This window comes from Aspergillus affinis, assembly GCF_023601865.1.
Source record: "Aspergillus affinis strain CMG 70 chromosome Unknown NODE_8_length_531634_cov_87_933514, whole genome shotgun sequence".
Classification (NCBI taxonomy): domain Eukaryota; kingdom Fungi; phylum Ascomycota; class Eurotiomycetes; order Eurotiales; family Aspergillaceae; genus Aspergillus; species Aspergillus affinis.
In genome coordinates this window covers 148,018-164,585 of record NW_026515789.1, presented here as the reverse complement: position 1 = coordinate 164,585, position 16,568 = coordinate 148,018, and the positions used below count along the sequence as shown (strand labels likewise).

The following is a 16,568-nucleotide window of genomic DNA, read 5'->3' as shown; positions in this document are numbered from 1 at the left end:
TGCGACGTGCTTGCGACGCATCAACCCCTTGACAGCAAGTTCGTTGCCTTCTAAGCGAGCTTTTTTCTTTTCTCCCGGAAGAGGAAAAAATCGGCAGTTCGGAAGCCTGACATTTCTCCAGTCTCCACTATAATCCAGCCACTTCGACCAAGCATGCCGATCGTTCTCCCTCCTGCAGTGATGACGGACGAGCCCTATCACGTCCTTTTTTCTTCAGGGGAACAAATGGAACCGCAGTCACTATTTAGTATTTAGTTTTAATAATCTAATCACAGACTATTAGGATAGGCTTTCTTGGCCCTGTCGGCATTCGCAATTTCAACGACAGCGACCCAGTCCCAACGGCATGGGTGATGGATATGGAATATGGATCCTTACGGAGTAGGTACCGGCGTCCCGACTGCCGGTGCAGTGGGGACTGGTTCATCAACTTCCGTGCTAACTGCCGTGTAGTAGTCTAGCTTGACTGCTTGAACTCTTCGGAACTGGTTCCTGTTCGTTGTGCTTGGTTTCCGAGGGTTGCCTGTCTGTCTTGACCTGACAGGAGAAGTGGGGATGGTTCTACGGAGTACTATTGCTTTTAGTAACTGTGATTGCTATTCCTGTCACTTGGCGTGTGATTGGCATTAAACGGTCGCGTAGGGATTGCACTTGAAGACCTAGTGTGCAGACTGCAGAATGCAAATTGATCCTCGACGGGAGGACACTCCGGCATATCCGGTCGACCGGGTTGGTTTTATGTATCTTGTATATCTCTTGAGATAGATAAACAGACTAGTTGATGCATCACAATTTACAGACTACCAAGGCGGGTTATAAATCCCCCACGTCCTTTTCCGTCTTCTTTCCTTCGCTGGTTTTATTCTTTTTTTCTTCTTCTCTTCCTTTTCTTTTCCTTTTTGGGCCGCCGATTGGGTCATGTCATGATTGCTAAGACATTGATCTATGTTTTGTGCTTGGGTTTGAGTTCAGATTATTTTCAATGATTTGATTTGATATACTTGAATCTGTGAAAAGGGAATCGACGATATGGCTGCCACCGATGACTTCACGATAGAGGCTTTTACGCTGTTAGGACTTGCCATTGTCACGATCGTCGTGCGCGTCATTGCCCGTTATCTCACTGTCGGGTTGAAAAACTTCCAATTCGATGATTATTTGATGCCGGTGGCTGGGGTGAGTTTGCAGTTTTTTCCTTCGCCAACTTCAATATATATTTTCAGATGTATATTATATTTGTTTTAGCCCTACTGATAAAGTCATATGTTAGATAGTCTACAGCTTCGAAACCGCCGCTGCCTACTGCGTCGGTGCCTGGTGGCAAGGCCTCGCCAACAACTCCATGACAGATCACCAACGCATGACCCTCGATCCAGCCTCGGAGGAATATCGGCTACGAGTCGGCGGTAGCAAGACGCAGGTCGTGGGCTGGAGTCTCTACACGACGTTACTATGGTTGTTGAAGACCTGTATGGCGATGTTCTTTTCCCGAGTGACGTATGCCAATTATTGCACTGCCCTTTTTCCTCAAGCATACCTTCGCTATTTTGCAATGCTGATACACCAGGATGATAACAGAGCCGGCCTCGTCAATATGACTATCCGAATCCGTCTCGCATACCTCTTCATCGCTGCGACTTATATCGCGGTCATCTGCTCCATCTTGTTTGGATGTCATCCTATAAGCAAGAATTGGCAGATTTATCCCGATCCGGGGAATTATTGTCAGCCGGCGGTTTCGCATATTGATGTTTATGTGACGGTTACGTTGAATGTTGCGACGGATGTTTATTTGATTTCGATTCCTACGCCGGTATGTTCTGCGAGCTGCTATCTGGTTTTCTATACTTGTCTCCTGGATGAAGGCGAATATATTACCTCCAGTTCTAGCTCTAATCGAGGAATCCAAACAAACTAGATGTTATTCAAAGCGCGTCTCCCCTGGCGCGAGAAACTCGAACTTCTCGTTCTCTTCAGTGGCGGAATCTTCGTCATGGCGGCAGGAATCTTACGATGCGTGTTGATCGTCACGGTATACCACCATCCCCTCCCCTCATCCAACAAACACATCTATATAGCAATCAAACTAACCCGACTTTTCTCAAAACTCACAGGCCGGAGCCAACGGCGCCTCACAAGCCGGCAGCTGGGCCTGCCGCGAAACCTTCGTCGCCGTCATAATCGGCAACGCACCCATGATCTACCCTCTATTCCGACGCATGGCACGTCGAGCGGGCTGGTACATCACGGACACGTATGGGTATGGTGGCGGAGGGTCGCAGTCGTATCAGCTCTCGGAGGGCGACGGGAAAGTTATTAACGATCATACGTCGACGATGCAGAGTCGCAAGAAACGGTTTCGGCATCCGTTGTCCATTCCAGATACGCAGTGGAATGCGACGGTGGATGATCCACATGGAGTGGAGGATGAGGGGGGCATGTTGGGGGGGTTTCAGGGGAAGAGGCAGAGTCTGACTCAGGTGCAGGCGCAGGCGCAAACTGGAATGCAGAGTCAGGCTGGGGGTAGAGTTAGCGGGGAGGGGGAGAAGAGGAAGAGAGGGTCGACACTGGGGTTGGGGAGGGAGTGGGAGAGGTTGAGTGAGGAGGATGGGGATGGAGATGGGGATGGTAGAAGGGGGATCACGGTGGTGAGGGAGACGATTGTGAGGAGTAAGGAGAGGGAGGGGAAGAGGGAAAGTTTCTTGTGATATAGACGGGGGGTGTCGTTTCTTTTTGTACATATTTATAGATTATGGACTGTTGATTGCTGTATATGAGGGAATTTTGTTGGAGGAGTGTATAGCTCTCTCCTAGTAGATTGAGGATTGAGGCTAGATATTTGCCATGATCGAATTACTTACAACGCCTATCCTGTTGGGGGCTACATGTTGTGGTGCGTAACGAGGTTTTGCCAAAGCAATTGTTGAATAAAGACTAAACTGCCAGGCTTCTAACCTTTCAGGAATTTGAAACATCTGAAATATCTCGACATGCAATGAGCCTGCTTCCATCATCTCAAACGATGTCTCCGGCACCGATAACAAGCCCTCATACGGCAGTTCCGACAGACGAAGATATACTCCGGCAGTACATGATTGCACACTTCGCATTGCAGGCTGCCACGATCTCGCCACCTCCACTGAGATCCTCTATGGTGCTCACAACCCACATCCTCATGGTGTCTCAGTTCTCCCACTATCCGATTGAACGCATTTTGACGAACCACAGCGTTTGCATTCGGCGCCACCTCGTTGGCAACCGCCTCGTGGGCAATGTCATACAACCTTCTTTCTTGCCATTGTGGGCACTCGCATGTTTTCCATTCTTGACCACAAACGTAGCAGAAATCGTGACCGCACCTATAAGATTTAATGGGTTCAGTGGTTTGCTCTACTTCTTGGTCAGGTGGGACGGGGTTAGTTATGTTGACATACCGACATGTAATGTGATTACAGCCATGCTTGAGCTCGACCATGGCCCGACAGTTCGAGCATCGTCTCCAGTCCTCGGTCTCAGCCAGCGCAAGAACATCCTGAAGGGACTGGTCCATCGGGCAGTCGACTGAGGGATGTTCCAGCGAACGGCAAGGAAGATGCGTACGTCGATGGCATCCCAGACAAGTGCCGTAGTCAGCCACGATGGCGCCAGGGGGGATGAATTTGGAACAAGTCGGCTCCGCACAGTACACTCGATCCTTGGCTGAGTACTCAATGGCCCTTTGGCTGAACTGGTACAGCTCGCGATAGTCTAGTACTAGGAGGGCGGTCTCGGGGGTAATGATTCGACCGCAGCAGCGTGGTGGATACAGTTCTTCGTCTCTGATAGAGCCGAGGAATAGTTCGCGTGTGCAATCGTGACAGAGGCACTCTCCGCAGGGATTCATGAAGAGCTCAGCTCTGTCGAAAAACTCCAGGCAAGACACACAGGGGATTCGGGCATGTGAGGGCGATACCAAGCGGGAGGAACCCTCGCCGTTATCCGGCTTGTTGGTCAGGGCCAGTTTGTCTATTAGATCTTCCATGACGGTGGATATCGAGTCGTCAAAATCGCCTTCGTGTGCCGAGTTGGCGTTTGAAATCATCAAAGTATGGGGTTGATCATTCTGCAGCGCGTTCGCATACCCATGATCACGCTCAGCGACCGCCTCTTCCTGCCGAAGAGACTGCAGGAGATGTTGATCGGAGACGATTGCAGCGCTCGTGCTAACAGCCATGGCACGATCCTGGATGCATGTTTGGAGCGCGAGGATATCCTCTCTCATGGTGGTGATTGCGAGCTCCAGGTCGGTTGGTTGTCCGGCTCGTTGTTTTCCCTTCTGTCGAGTCTCAAGCTCCTCAAGATCCTCTTGGAGGATCTGCAGAGCGAGCTCGAGGTTCTCATCGGCCGCCATGTTGAGTAGTAATGGAGGATACTCTCAGACAAAGGAGTTGAAGAGAAGGAAAGACAATCAAGGTTGATCGGTTGGAGATGAAGGAGGAAGAGAAGAGAGGGAGGGTCACTTCTTGGTAAAAAAAAAAAAAAAAAAAGCCTAACGTTGGTACTGATTCCGCATAGCTGAGCGTAACTGAGAATGAGCGTAAGTGAGAGTAAGCGTAACTGAGCATGAGCGTAACTGAGAGTGAGCGTAACTGAGCGTAACTGAGCACACAGCAGTGAATTGTTTGCTGACCCCTCCATAGCCATATTCATTACAGTGATCATCTAGGGAACTCCTAGGTTTCCCTTGCTTATAGGTCAAAAATGAGATAAGATAGGAACCATTATCCCATGTCCCTAAATCCCATTTATATGGTATTCTCTGCTCAATGGACAACCAAGAGCCAACCCTAATTTGACCAATCAAACGCGCTCATTTCAGTAAAGTGTCACGTGTCATTACCCCAGATCCGGAAGCGGTGAAGACTGATCAGCGTCTACACCGCTTTCCAGACGCAATGTACTGCCGGGCCAACCGCATCCAGCCTTCATCGCACAGCTTCATCTCATCAATTTTGCATCCTACCTTATTATTCTTCTTCTTCCACCAATTCCTCTTCAATTACGTCCTCCTCTTCCTCCATCTACCTCCCTACCTCTATATACAATCCGTCAAACCGAAACAATGCACGCCCGCTCCCCTTCCCCCACAAGCGCCGACCCTCGCAAACGCACCAAACAAACGCACCCGACAACGCGCCTCTGCCAGGACTGGATGGTAGTCTCGGGCAACTGCCACTACGCGCGTGATGCCGAGCACTTCACCACCTACCGCCCGGTGTCGGTGTCTTTGAAAAACAACCGGTTCAACCCGCACGAGGAGCTCCACGTCGCGGGCGTGGGGACCGTGCAGCTGACGACGTGTAGGAGCGCCAACGACCCGACGCCCCGGGTCATTCGGCTCGACGAGGTCCTGCATATCCCGGACGCCGTGTGCAACGGATTCAATCCGTTGCTGGTGGGCAGTAGCATGTCGTGCCATGCGACGCATTGGGAGGGTGCGGACCGCCAGGGCGAGCCGTTGTGGTTTGGCCTGCCGTATGCGGGCGGCACGAGGGTGGCGTTGGCGGGTGATCCGAGGGGCGAGTCGGAGTTGATCGGGGGCAGGGAGTATACTTTGAGTTTGCATGTTAGTGGCGAGGAGAAGATGGCTATGGGATTGGGGGTATAGGGATTGGTTGGGTTGATCGAGTTGGGTAGGGCAAGGGATGGGATGGGATGGGATGGGGCGTCGGTCTGTCTGTCTGTTCGGCTTGTGTATTTTATTGATGTATACGTTACTGATTGTTTATGATATGTGTATGTACATTATGTGGAAATGAATGGAAATTGGATATATGCGGGACTTTTTGGGCTTGCTAGAAATCCTGCAATCTCCGGCCTCCCCAGATCTCTAGGTCTCCAGTTCTCCATGTCTCCAGACCTCCATGTCCTCGAGTCTCTGTCTCCCCAGGTCTCACCATCCCGATCATTTTTCTCTCACCGAGATATATTAATGCCGAGATATCAAGCCACGCGCGGTGGACCTGCATGGGGCGTATTATGAACCCTTTGGGCGTCAACACCACGAACACATGGCTTGTCGGACTGTTCGTGCCGATAGACAACTATTCCCAAGGCCCGTTACCAGCCGGACTGGATAGGACCGACCAACTCCGTAGTGCCGTACCCCAATAACCCCAGAATTGCCCATGCGCAGACTAGGGCCTCCAGTCTGCTTCGCTTAACAAGGAATATTGACACTGAGCCAGCAGCGTCGTAGTTCAGTCGGCCACGGCACATCGGGCCGTCAGCCGACTAAGTTGAACACGGAAAAAAAGTAAGTAGGTTAGATTTAGCGTGAATTAGCCCATGGGGAATTAGTAGTTGCTACATCTCACTGCTAGCAGCACGTACGGCATGTTACTCACTTGCCAACTCGGACAGAAGTCAGCTCACCCCGAGGCACCAGAGGGATGGATTTTACGAGCTAAGAGGCAAAGCAATATCACAAGATGATCCAGAATTTCCAGACCACTCAGATCAGGCCCGTTGTCGGACAGGTCAGGTAGGGAACCCTGTCGCAATCCTCGAGTCTGGCTGGTTTTTCCCCGGACTTCATCCTTACCCGATTCGGTACGGACCGACGCCTCCTTGTCGCGGGGAGGAACAAGACAGGGCCAGATCCTGCAATTATCCACGTATAGTGCATCTCTTATAGCCCGGTCACATCGTTTGATTTTTTAGGCCTAGTTTTCCCGGTTTCCTTTCTTTTTTTGGTCGTCCGGGGTTGGCGGTTTGATCTTTCTATTTTTTTTTAAATTTTTTTTAGTCTCAATTATCGCTTTCGATCTTTTGCCCCCTTCGAGGAAAGGGTTCAATTCATATAAATCAGGGTTCCATCCAGCGTTTTGTATCTGATCTCTTCCGTTTTTTTCTGTCTCGGTCAACTGAATTTATTTTGATTTTATTATATCCTGCAATATGGCCGACAAGCTGGATACCACCATAGCGCACCTCGACAAGACCGGCGATGCCGAGGTGCGTGGCGTCAACAATGCCGCTTTGGCGGTAGCCACCCTGCAACAGAAACCCAGCCTGTGGAGTAAGAGTATGGTGAAGGTGCGTTATCTTGAACTCGTTCCGGTAATGGTGGTATACATCAAAAAGGTGATCTAACTTGAATAATGACAGCTCTACTGGTGCATCCTCGTCGCCATGCTCAACTCATGCATCAACGGATACGATGGCTCGCTCATGGGCTCGATCAACAGTTACGAGCAATACCGATCGTACTTCGGATTTGATCCAGACGAGGGTACCCCGTCCACGGGTATCGTGTATGCGATCTACACGATTGGCAACATCGTCGGTTCGTTCACGGCCGGTCCGTTTACTGATTTCCGAGGTATGGTTATACTTTTCTTGCTTCAAAGCCCTCTCATACTCTCTGTACTGACCAAGAAAGGCCGTCGTGTCGGAATGGCCATCGGTGCCATCTTCATCATCATCGGCACCGTCGTCCAAGCCTCCTGCCACAACTTGGGCGGCTTCATGGCCGGCCGCTTCATCCTCGGTTTCGGTGTCGCTACTTCCGCTACTGCCGGACCGGCCTATGTCTCCGAGATCGCGCATCCGGCCTACCGTGGTGCTATGACGGGTCTTTACAACGTGCTGTGGTTCGGTGGTGGCATTCCGGGGACGTTCATCCCGTGGCGGACTAGCGACATCGCGGGTGACATGAGTTGGCGTATCCCGATTTGGCTGCAGATGATATTCTCTGGTTGTGTATTGTTATTCTGTTTTACGATCCCGGAGGTTAGATGAGTTCTCTTCCTTTTTTTTTTTCTTTCACCCCTCAGGTGGATGCTAGGAAGGTGTTGCTGACTAGTTATGCTTGCCAGTCGCCCCGTTGGCTCATCTCGCAGGACAAGCACGAAGCGGCGCTCAAGGTCCTGGCTGAATACCACGGCGATGGGGACCGAAATGCCCCGATCGTGCAGCTGGAGTATCGCGAGATGATTGAGGATATCTCCAAGACGGGTTCCGATAAGCGATGGTGGGATTACCGCGAGTTGTTCAACAGCCGCGAGACGAGATATAGATCGATGTTGGTGATTTTCATGGGTTAGTTATCCTCTCATTTTCCTTCTATTGTCTTTAGCATTACCACGAGCCAGCATGAACAGTACATCTTTCCAGTAATACTAACAAAAGACCAACCCAACAGCTTTCTTCGGCCAATGGTCCGGCAACGGGCCCGTATCCTACTACTACCCGCAAATGCTCCGCGGCGCCGGTATCGAAAACAACAGCACGCGGCTCCTGCTCCAAGGCCTGCAGAACGTGGTGCAGTTCATCGGTGCCGTGGCCGGTGCCCTGGTAACTGACCGCGTTGGTCGTCGTCCGCAACTGCTCATCTCGACCGCCATCATCGTCGTTCTGTTCTCCATTGTGACAGCCCTGAACGCCACCAACGTGATTGACGGCCCTGACGGCGAACCGACCGCTAAATCCGGCATCACGGCTCGTGCTCAGATTGCTATGATCTTCATCTTCGGGTTCGTGTACTCGGCCGGTTGGACGCCTAACCAGGCTATGTATCCTGTCGAGTGTCTGCGCTATGAGAGTCGAGCTAAGGGAATGGGTATGAATAATGTGAGTGTCATCTTCCTTTCCCCCTCCTATTCTACGCAATAACACATTGTGCTTGAAACAAATAATTTCATATGCTAACAAAGAAACTAGTTCTTCGTCAACATCGCCTCCTTCTACAATACCTTCGTCACTGGCATCGCCTTCTCCGGCGCCGGCTGGAAATACTACTTCCTGTTTATCTTCTGGGACACGTTGGAGTTCCTGGTCATCTACTTCCTGTTCGTTGAGACGAGCAAGCGCACTCTTGAGGAGTTGACGTCTATCTTCCAGGCTACGAGTCCCAAGAAGGCCTCGTTGCAGAAAGACGAGGTCTTTGTCGCTGGGGGTGAGGCGGCAGAGATTACGAAGGAAGTGCCCTGATCTGTCTTTTGCTTAGGTTTAGAAGGAGGGGAGAATGGGGTCAGGGGGGATGTTCGACTTGGTTTTCTTAAGGCTTAGGGGTTTTTATCACAGATGTTTAGGCATACTTAGGCTGGAGAGGGAGGGATGGTTAGGGCTTGGTGGATCACTGGACTTGATGATGACGAAATGAAGAGAGAGGAGGGTGGTTACTTTTTGGATAAGCCTGCACCTGATCTTATTATCTTATAATACCATATTGTTTCTTTTCTTGAACTGTTGTTTCAACTCAAAGTATTTTATGGCTGATTAGCTATTACTTTCCTTTGAGTCCATGATAGTAGATGATGCTGCTTTTTTGTGACCAGGTTTTAAAAACACTCTCTACCCAAGAGTTTTTGTAGCTTCTACAAAGGAATGAAACAGAACCTGAAATATAACATTCAACCACTAGCAACATAACCTTTCCGACTAAGCAAGGATCCCGAAATGTAGCCAAATGATCTCTTTGAGCGAGACTTTGTCGAAGGAAGGGATGATTTGGTTCCTGCCAAGCCTTTTTTGGTGCCACCCCTTCTGTCCTCCTTTGATCTTTTTGTGCCCCGCTCATGTCGACGAGAGGTGTCGGAGAAGAATGAAAACACAGAGTAAATTAGCGAGGTTTTTGTTATAGATAGTAATCCTCATTAATATGATGTAATTATGGGAGCAGAAGTATGTACCTAGAGCAAGTACCTATCCGCCGGATGCTACCTAGCTGACTGACCAACCGCATCCGGCGGTGCCACTCCACCACAAAGAAGCCTCAACTGTTTTGTTTCAAAGTCTGATTCAGAAGAGAGGATTTGATTGTTTGCATCGGAGACAAGGAAATGTTCGCGGTTCTTTGTTATGGTAGGATATTGATGTTGCCTATCTTTGCCAGGTGCGAGATACTGCTTTCCTTTCCTAATCCCTTGTTACTTGTGTATGATTCCAATCTTGCGTTTAAGGTGTTTATCAGAACTCTAAGCTACGATGGTCTGATCCACAGAAGCTATATTGTGTTAGTTTATTACCTACGACGCATCATGGCGAGAGTCAGGGGAAAGAATTCCAGATTAGAGGAGATGAAGGTATGATGGCTACAGAAGATGTTCTACCTACAATCTTGGATGCCTTGAGTGATTACGCTAACTACTATCCGCGAAAATAGATAAGACGCTCTCCACGTATCCAAAAGATTCTCTCACCACCGGAAAAGAAAACGCCTCATGTGGACCAAAGAGGAAGAAGAGGTCGCCCTGCTGGCCGATCCAAGCGCCGAACACAGGTATCAAAGCAGTCACCCTCGTTAGGTATCGAGGTACAAATTCCAGTCAACAATCAACCGAATGATACCAAAGAGGACGAGGAGATGAAAACTCAACGCGAGGGCGAAGACCAAGCGAATATAGAAGACAAAAGAGGAGAAACACCCAAAGAAGAGAAAGTAGCTGGACTAAAAGCATTTTCGCAACCCCAACATCCTAAATACGAAGGATGTATGTGGATTAACGGGTCGCTGATCCCGCCTTACTGCGGCGTTCGGCGGTGGAAACCTTTAGGTGACGCGGAAATCGAACCGCTGTTGGGCAGATATGAGACCCAGATCAGGGAATGGGCATCTGAGTATGCCGCTGAGCTTGGGGATGGGGTTGATAGTGAGGAAGCTCTATCTGAACAGGAAAGGAAGTTGATTATGGATCGCTTGGGGAGTTATTGTTCGTATCGGGATTGGAATAGTTTGATAGAGGGCCTTTCGCCGAAGAAAGATAGACCTGAGGTTTCGATGCCGGGTTCTCCACACACTCCGGTGATGAATGATTCTGACGGCAAGGAACAAGAGAATCCACTTCTTCAGATGAACATGACTCCTGATTCTCCGCCGGAGGTTCTTCCAGATAATTCGACAGATGATATCGCCGATGTCAAGTCGGATAGCGTTCTAGATGGTTCAAACGAGAACGCTCTTGATGAAGTGACGGCTAAGCCTCAGGAGCCCAAGGTAGAAAGCCCTACAGATGTTAAAGCTGCGAGTGCTATCAATACCTCCTCTGAGAATCACCCGGAGGGCCCGGTGTCGAACTCTTCAGATGCACCTGCAGCCAGCACATCTAATACCCCACCATCGAGCCCACCATCGAGCTCCTCTGAAGCGGTAACAAGCTCTCATGATGTCCCACCGCTCAATGTACCAAAGAGAAAGCGCCCCCACCCACCAGAGCTCTCGGTTCTGCTGGTGGAATGTCTAATCAGTAAATGTCTCTACGAGAAAATAATCCAGGACCCGTTCTATTATCTTGTCAAAGCAGAGGACACGAAGGTCAGCAGCGTGCCAACCACATTTGGCAGAGACTTTTATAACATCTGGCAGAAGCTGATGAGAGGTACGTTCCCCGAATCCCATCAAATAACATTAACACCCGAGAAAACAATGTTGTTATCATATCTAACCACAACACAGCGAGCCGAGTCAAGGCACAACGAATCCGAATGGAAATGACCCAGCTTCTCAACGGCTTCGACATCTGGGACCAATGCCACGACATCTCGATCGGAGCACAGAGTCGTACACTCCGAAAACAAGCTCTCGAACGCCTCATTACCTCTCTTCTCGGCTCATCCAGCGCCATACACCCCCTCTTACGTCCACTGGATGACCCCAAAAAAAGCGAAACCCGCTTCAAGCGCCTCCTGCAAATTTTCCGCGAGGCCGCCGAGATCGCCATCTGGATGTACACACAGGAGAGCTACTTCTTGTTCACCGACAATATTGCCACATTAGGGCCCTTTGACGGGCAGATCACGGGGCGCGAGGAATGTCTGGAGTTGGGGTATAAGGAGGCCGAGGATACGATGAGACCGCATTGGTTTACGAGACGGGATTATCCGGAGGGTATGTTGAACGGGAGAACTCCGGTGTTGATGATCAGGCCGGTGCTGAAGAGGGTTTTTGTGGATTCGTGGACGAGCTGCGCGTTGAATGATCGGCCGGGTACGGTGGTGTCGAGGGCTGTGGTGTGTCTGGGGAGGGATGAGCCGCTAGACGAGAATCGGACGAAGTGGTGATTTGCTTAGGTTTTACTGTTGGTTTTGTGGTTCTGTGGTATGGAGATGGAGGTGTTAGGGGTTCGCTCTGGTCGATTGTAACATGTACGGCCTCGTTATTCTCTTCTAGCATCAACTCATAGAAATAAACACACGAATCATATCTTCTTTCTTTCTGCTGCTGAACATAATCTCCAGGCCTATAGCTGTCAGGGTTTAGCGTTGCGAGTAGACACGCTGAGTGGTCCACCAAAAGACTCCTTATATAGAACGAATCAAAAGAAAAGCATGAACAACAGCAGAATAGGAGAGGTATATCAAGCATACATGAGGAATCCGGCTGGACAGGACTGTTTAACCAATGTTCCTTTTGTTCCACCCCAAGCATTCTCGCTTTTCTTCATCCACCATTTCCAGTCAACCAAAGCCCGGGGATTCCACACCATTTGCGAAGAGAATGAAAATCATGGGAGAGTAGAGAAACAGACAATCTGAGCAAAGAACAGGAGTCACCATGACTATAGAACAAAAACTCATAGATCGAATCATTGAAAATACGAAACTTTGTACGCGGTGTACTATTGTCTTGAATCGAAGAGAAGCTTATTAATACGTTACAACCTAGTTACCACTTAAACGAGAATTCCACCCTTCCTCGAGAAGATTCCCCCTGATAGCTTCTATATCTCCCTCATCTAACCCACAACAACTCCTGACATGCCCCTCGACGCTACCATACCTGCGCCTCATGAACTGCAATGTATCTCCTAACCTCGACCCCCTAGATCAGTCAGTCATACTCACAGACCGAGTTTCAGAAAACGGCTCCGCCCCGGTGCTCAGACGCCGAAAAAGAAAATAGAAAGGGGACATATGAGTACTTACCTAACACTGAGAATATTATCCAATTCCCAAGCCCCAAACAACCCCGGCACCTTTCTCACCAATATTCCCTTCAAAGTAGGACTCCAATCCGCCAAGCCCTGGTCCGACAAACAGTAATCCAGCTCAATCGTCGCATCGTCCACGCCTATAAGCGCAAGTATCACGGCCGCTAGGATCCCAGTCCTATCTCGTCCCAGAGTACAGTGGAATAGACAGCCGGAGGAGCCATTATCACGGAGATGTAGCAAAACCGGACGGAATGCAGAACCACCGGAGGTTAGGATGTCGCGGTATTCCTTTCGAAAGCCCTGCAGTCATTTAGCTGTTATAACTCTACTGCGGCTTTGGAATGTATAATGAGCAAGGAGAGGAGAGGATGGATGAAGCATACAAACTCCCCCATTGCATAGCTTTGCATCCTAGATCGTGAGCTACCGGATCGAGCAAACACAGGTACCGCTACCGTTCGTATTCCGTCTACCTCTTTCACACGTAACGAGGGGTCAAGAAACTCGCTCTCCCCTGTCGAGCGGAGATCAAAGACCGTCTTGATGCCTAGATTTCGTAGAATGGCTGTTCCATCGGGCGTGATGTTGCCTAACTGTGCGCTACGGAAAACCTTTCCTCGCTTCATGCGACCATAACGGGTTGGTAGACCGCCAAGGTCGCGTAGATTATGCACACCGGGGACGTTGACGAGGCGGGATGGTGAAGGGGGTGGAAGGTCGAGGAGTTTGTGAGAGAGGAGGTCTGGCTTGGAAGAGAAGGTTGGTTTCATGGTATGCTTGGACTGGGGAGAAGCTATCTTGAGTGTGGGTTGTTATCGCAGGGCTTGTGTTCATGAGCAATGAATCTCGGCTGATATATAGAGATATAATATCGTAAAACACTCATAGTATCCCGAAACACGTCACAGAGCATAACCCGAGCAAAGTCCTGTCAGGAACCGGTTTGGTACGCCACATACTCGCATGTAAGACACTTAACGGTCTATTTAGGTAGGATATGAACCCGGGATCCCGAGTCTATCGTTTAACTCATATACCAACAGGGTCGGACCCCTGCTCATAGTTACTGCCAAGAAGTAAATACATCCCCTCATCTTCTATTCCCTATACTGAATCGCACAAACATAATCCTCGAATCCCTCTGAAAAAAATTATTAAACACCATCCCTTCCCAGCACGCAGGTAAACTCAATATAGAAGAAAAAGCATCGAAACTAGAAAAAAACAGCCCCAGAAGAAAGCGACTTCGCGGAGGAGCGCTAGAGGTTCCATATTGTTGGAGGTAAATCTATATTTCTGAGAAATTGTAGTTGAATCGGCGAGAGTCGAAAATAGTCTGTGTGAGGTTCTTGGAGGAGTCGGAGAGGCGTATATCGACCGGATGGCTGTCTATGTGGAGATAGGAGGATGGTTTTGTTTTTTTCTAGATATTCTTTGTTTTATTAAAGACTCGGGGGTGCATGAAGGGAAGAAGAGCACTAGAGGTTTTCTGTCAATCATTCGGCGGGCAGAGTCAATTAAAGTACTGGGGAAGAGTCTCCCGGCATTATTTGACTTTTCGGGATTAGTAAACCCTGAACCTTGGGCGATGAGGCATTTACCAGGAGTCGGGAAAGCCTAGTTCCATGGAAAATCAGGTGTTATTACTTGTTCCTAGGTAGGTTTTTACTTAGGCGAAGAGCCTGAGCACATGCTCCGAGGAAGAGATGACGTGCATGAAGAGAGATAGGGCACTTTATATTAAACATTTACATTGCAGTAATCATAAGTGACGAAACCTTATTTAGACGACAGTTTGACAGTCGATTTGAAAGCCGTTTCCACGTCGGTCAGTCGGAAACCTGGGGCCCGGCCTAGGATGATCATGTTTTTCAGAAGCACTAGCCATATTAGCATGTATGCCCGTATACGATTCTGTAGATGTACTCACAGCGAAAGAATTCTTCCACGTTCAACGTGAAATCACTGGTGCTTGATTTCCCCGAATGTTCATCACCACGGGCATGAAATTTCTTAGGAGGAACCGCATTCTCGCTTTGTGCATCCACATCCATCACGGAAAAATCGACTACAGGCTGGGATGTTTCAGTAGCGACACCCGAACCAGACGCATAGACGCACGAAGGACCGTCCAGCGCCAACCCCTTCTCTTCTAAGTATCCCTGAACATCATGACAGTCCAGCCATATACCATGTAGTCCCAGTGCCCTCAGCAAAGCATCTCTATCATCAGTCGACGCGTCGACCTTATCATCCTTCGCTCCCGAATACGGTAATATGCTCAATATCCTCCTCGGGAGTCGCATATTCTCAGGGTAAACTGGCTCCCCGTTGAGCTTTCGGGGATAATGCGTGCCCGCGCCCCCGATGCAGTAGAACGGCGCGGCGGCAATGTCTAACGACTCGTGAGATCCCGACCGAACAAGACACTGTAGATAAGGGCGCATTTTCTCGCTATACCGAATGCAAGGGACGAGTCGGAACACCCGGTAGAACTCCTGCGGGTTGGCATTGGGGTCGATGAAGATGCGCCAGGTGTATTCGAGACAATAACGCTGTAAGCGTCTTGAGAAGTCGGTCTCGTGGAAACTGTGCGTGTGAGTGGCGCTGCCAGATAGGGGCTTTTCGATCTGTCGTAATTGGTAGGAGTAAAGGGAGTGGGTGAATCGGACGGGGCGCTGCCTGTCGTGGGATATTGTTGAGTGACGAGGTCTGTGGTCTTGTTGCTCGTCGGGGCTGATCATGTAGCCGAAGGTGAATGGGTCGATTCCGCCAGTTGTCGCGGCGGTAGGATAGAATTGGTGGTTTTTTTGGTGTTGAATGTGCTCGGTGTGGGTCCAATTGTGGTCTCCTGTCTCGGGTCCATGTTGAACCTGAGCGATCGTCTCGTTAAGCCTGTCAAAGAGGTATGGATGAGTGACGTGCAAGTCCGATTGGATTGCCATGTCGTGGAAGTCGGAGAGGGAGGCAGATATTCGATCAACGGTTTCTTGCAGCTCGGAGACCCGGTTCTTCATGTCTCGGAACATTGTCTCTTTTTTCTGTCGGTATGTTCGTTGTGCGTGTCGAACTTGCGTACGACGGTCCTTATTATTGTTAGCGTCTAATTGATTCATTGTTTCCTCTTTCAGGCGGAAAGGACGTACATACTTGAGAGGGTGCCTCTGTTCTCGGAGGTGACATCCTCGGCCTCCCACGCTTACTCACGCGATTAGTGGCAGCGACTGTAGGTGCCGATCGAGTGGAAGCAAAGGTTTCATGGCTTATACTCTCTAATCTCGAATCCTGCCCAGCTTGGGCCTCGAGAGTCGACAAAATGCGACCTGGCACATAATAACGCGCCGACAGGGTCTTTGCCAGATCATGATCGGCCATGTTAGCTAAGCTAGGATATTCGGCGATCACCTTGGTTAAGCAAAACCGAGCAACTTTGCAGAGAGACAAACAAAAATATAAGATGAGAATATCACCGGCGGGGGGAAAGAACTGATCCATGGTGGGGGCATATAAGATGTCAGGCCAGCGCCAAAAGATCCCTCGGCTCATCCGATCTGATCAGATAATCATCCTCGGCTGTGCGCAGATTGGTCAATTCTTTTGCCATAGCACGCCACGGGCCTCCTCTTATCTATTCTGCTTTATTTTTGAGGTCGT

The 16,568-nt window shown here is 49.6% G+C and overlaps 7 protein-coding genes across 7 annotated transcripts; 4 read left to right on the top strand and 3 right to left on the bottom strand.

The window, feature by feature from the left end:
- Window positions 1-1,029: 1,029 nt before the first annotated feature.
- On the top strand, window positions 1,030-2,708 carry KD926_011039 (uncharacterized protein; the record flags this gene model as incomplete). Its single annotated transcript, XM_053096017.1, has 4 exons — window positions 1,030-1,176; window positions 1,271-1,813; window positions 1,919-2,032; window positions 2,115-2,708. 4 exons carry the CDS (start codon window positions 1,030-1,032, stop codon window positions 2,706-2,708), a joined length of 1,398 nt encoding a protein of 465 aa, XP_052959847.1.
- A 487-nt stretch (window positions 2,709-3,195) lies between these two features.
- On the bottom strand, window positions 3,196-4,390 carry KD926_011038 (uncharacterized protein; the record flags this gene model as incomplete). The annotated part of the gene is made up of 2 exons (XM_053096016.1): window positions 3,196-3,359; window positions 3,439-4,390. The coding sequence occupies 2 exons, from the start codon at window positions 4,388-4,390 to the stop codon at window positions 3,196-3,198; spliced, it is 1,116 nt and encodes a 371-aa protein (XP_052959846.1).
- A 711-nt stretch (window positions 4,391-5,101) lies between these two features.
- On the top strand, window positions 5,102-5,647 carry KD926_011037 (uncharacterized protein; the record flags this gene model as incomplete). Its single annotated transcript, XM_053096015.1, has 1 exon — window positions 5,102-5,647. The coding sequence occupies one exon, from the start codon at window positions 5,102-5,104 to the stop codon at window positions 5,645-5,647; it is 546 nt and encodes a 181-aa protein (XP_052959845.1).
- A 1,292-nt stretch (window positions 5,648-6,939) lies between these two features.
- On the top strand, window positions 6,940-8,973 carry KD926_011036 (putative MFS lactose permease; the record flags this gene model as incomplete). The annotated part of the gene is made up of 6 exons (XM_053096014.1): window positions 6,940-7,077; window positions 7,150-7,363; window positions 7,424-7,743; window positions 7,860-8,082; window positions 8,186-8,613; window positions 8,704-8,973. 6 exons carry the CDS (start codon window positions 6,940-6,942, stop codon window positions 8,971-8,973), a joined length of 1,593 nt encoding a protein of 530 aa, XP_052959844.1.
- Window positions 8,974-10,022: 1,049 nt separating this feature from the next.
- KD926_011035 (uncharacterized protein) lies at window positions 10,023-12,042 on the top strand (the record flags this gene model as incomplete). Its single annotated transcript, XM_053096013.1, has 3 exons — window positions 10,023-10,067; window positions 10,148-11,360; window positions 11,438-12,042. The coding sequence occupies 3 exons, from the start codon at window positions 10,023-10,025 to the stop codon at window positions 12,040-12,042; spliced, it is 1,863 nt and encodes a 620-aa protein (XP_052959843.1).
- Window positions 12,043-12,751: 709 nt separating this feature from the next.
- KD926_011034 (tyrosine-protein phosphatase) lies at window positions 12,752-13,684 on the bottom strand (the record flags this gene model as incomplete). Its single annotated transcript, XM_053096012.1, has 3 exons — window positions 12,752-12,802; window positions 12,966-13,214; window positions 13,298-13,684. 3 exons carry the CDS (start codon window positions 13,682-13,684, stop codon window positions 12,752-12,754), a joined length of 687 nt encoding a protein of 228 aa, XP_052959842.1.
- A 1,009-nt stretch (window positions 13,685-14,693) lies between these two features.
- KD926_011033 (bZIP transcription factor) lies at window positions 14,694-16,409 on the bottom strand (the record flags this gene model as incomplete). The annotated part of the gene is made up of 3 exons (XM_053096011.1): window positions 14,694-14,794; window positions 14,845-16,000; window positions 16,122-16,409. 3 exons carry the CDS (start codon window positions 16,407-16,409, stop codon window positions 14,694-14,696), a joined length of 1,545 nt encoding a protein of 514 aa, XP_052959841.1.
- Between the last annotated feature and the right edge of the window lie 159 nt (window positions 16,410-16,568).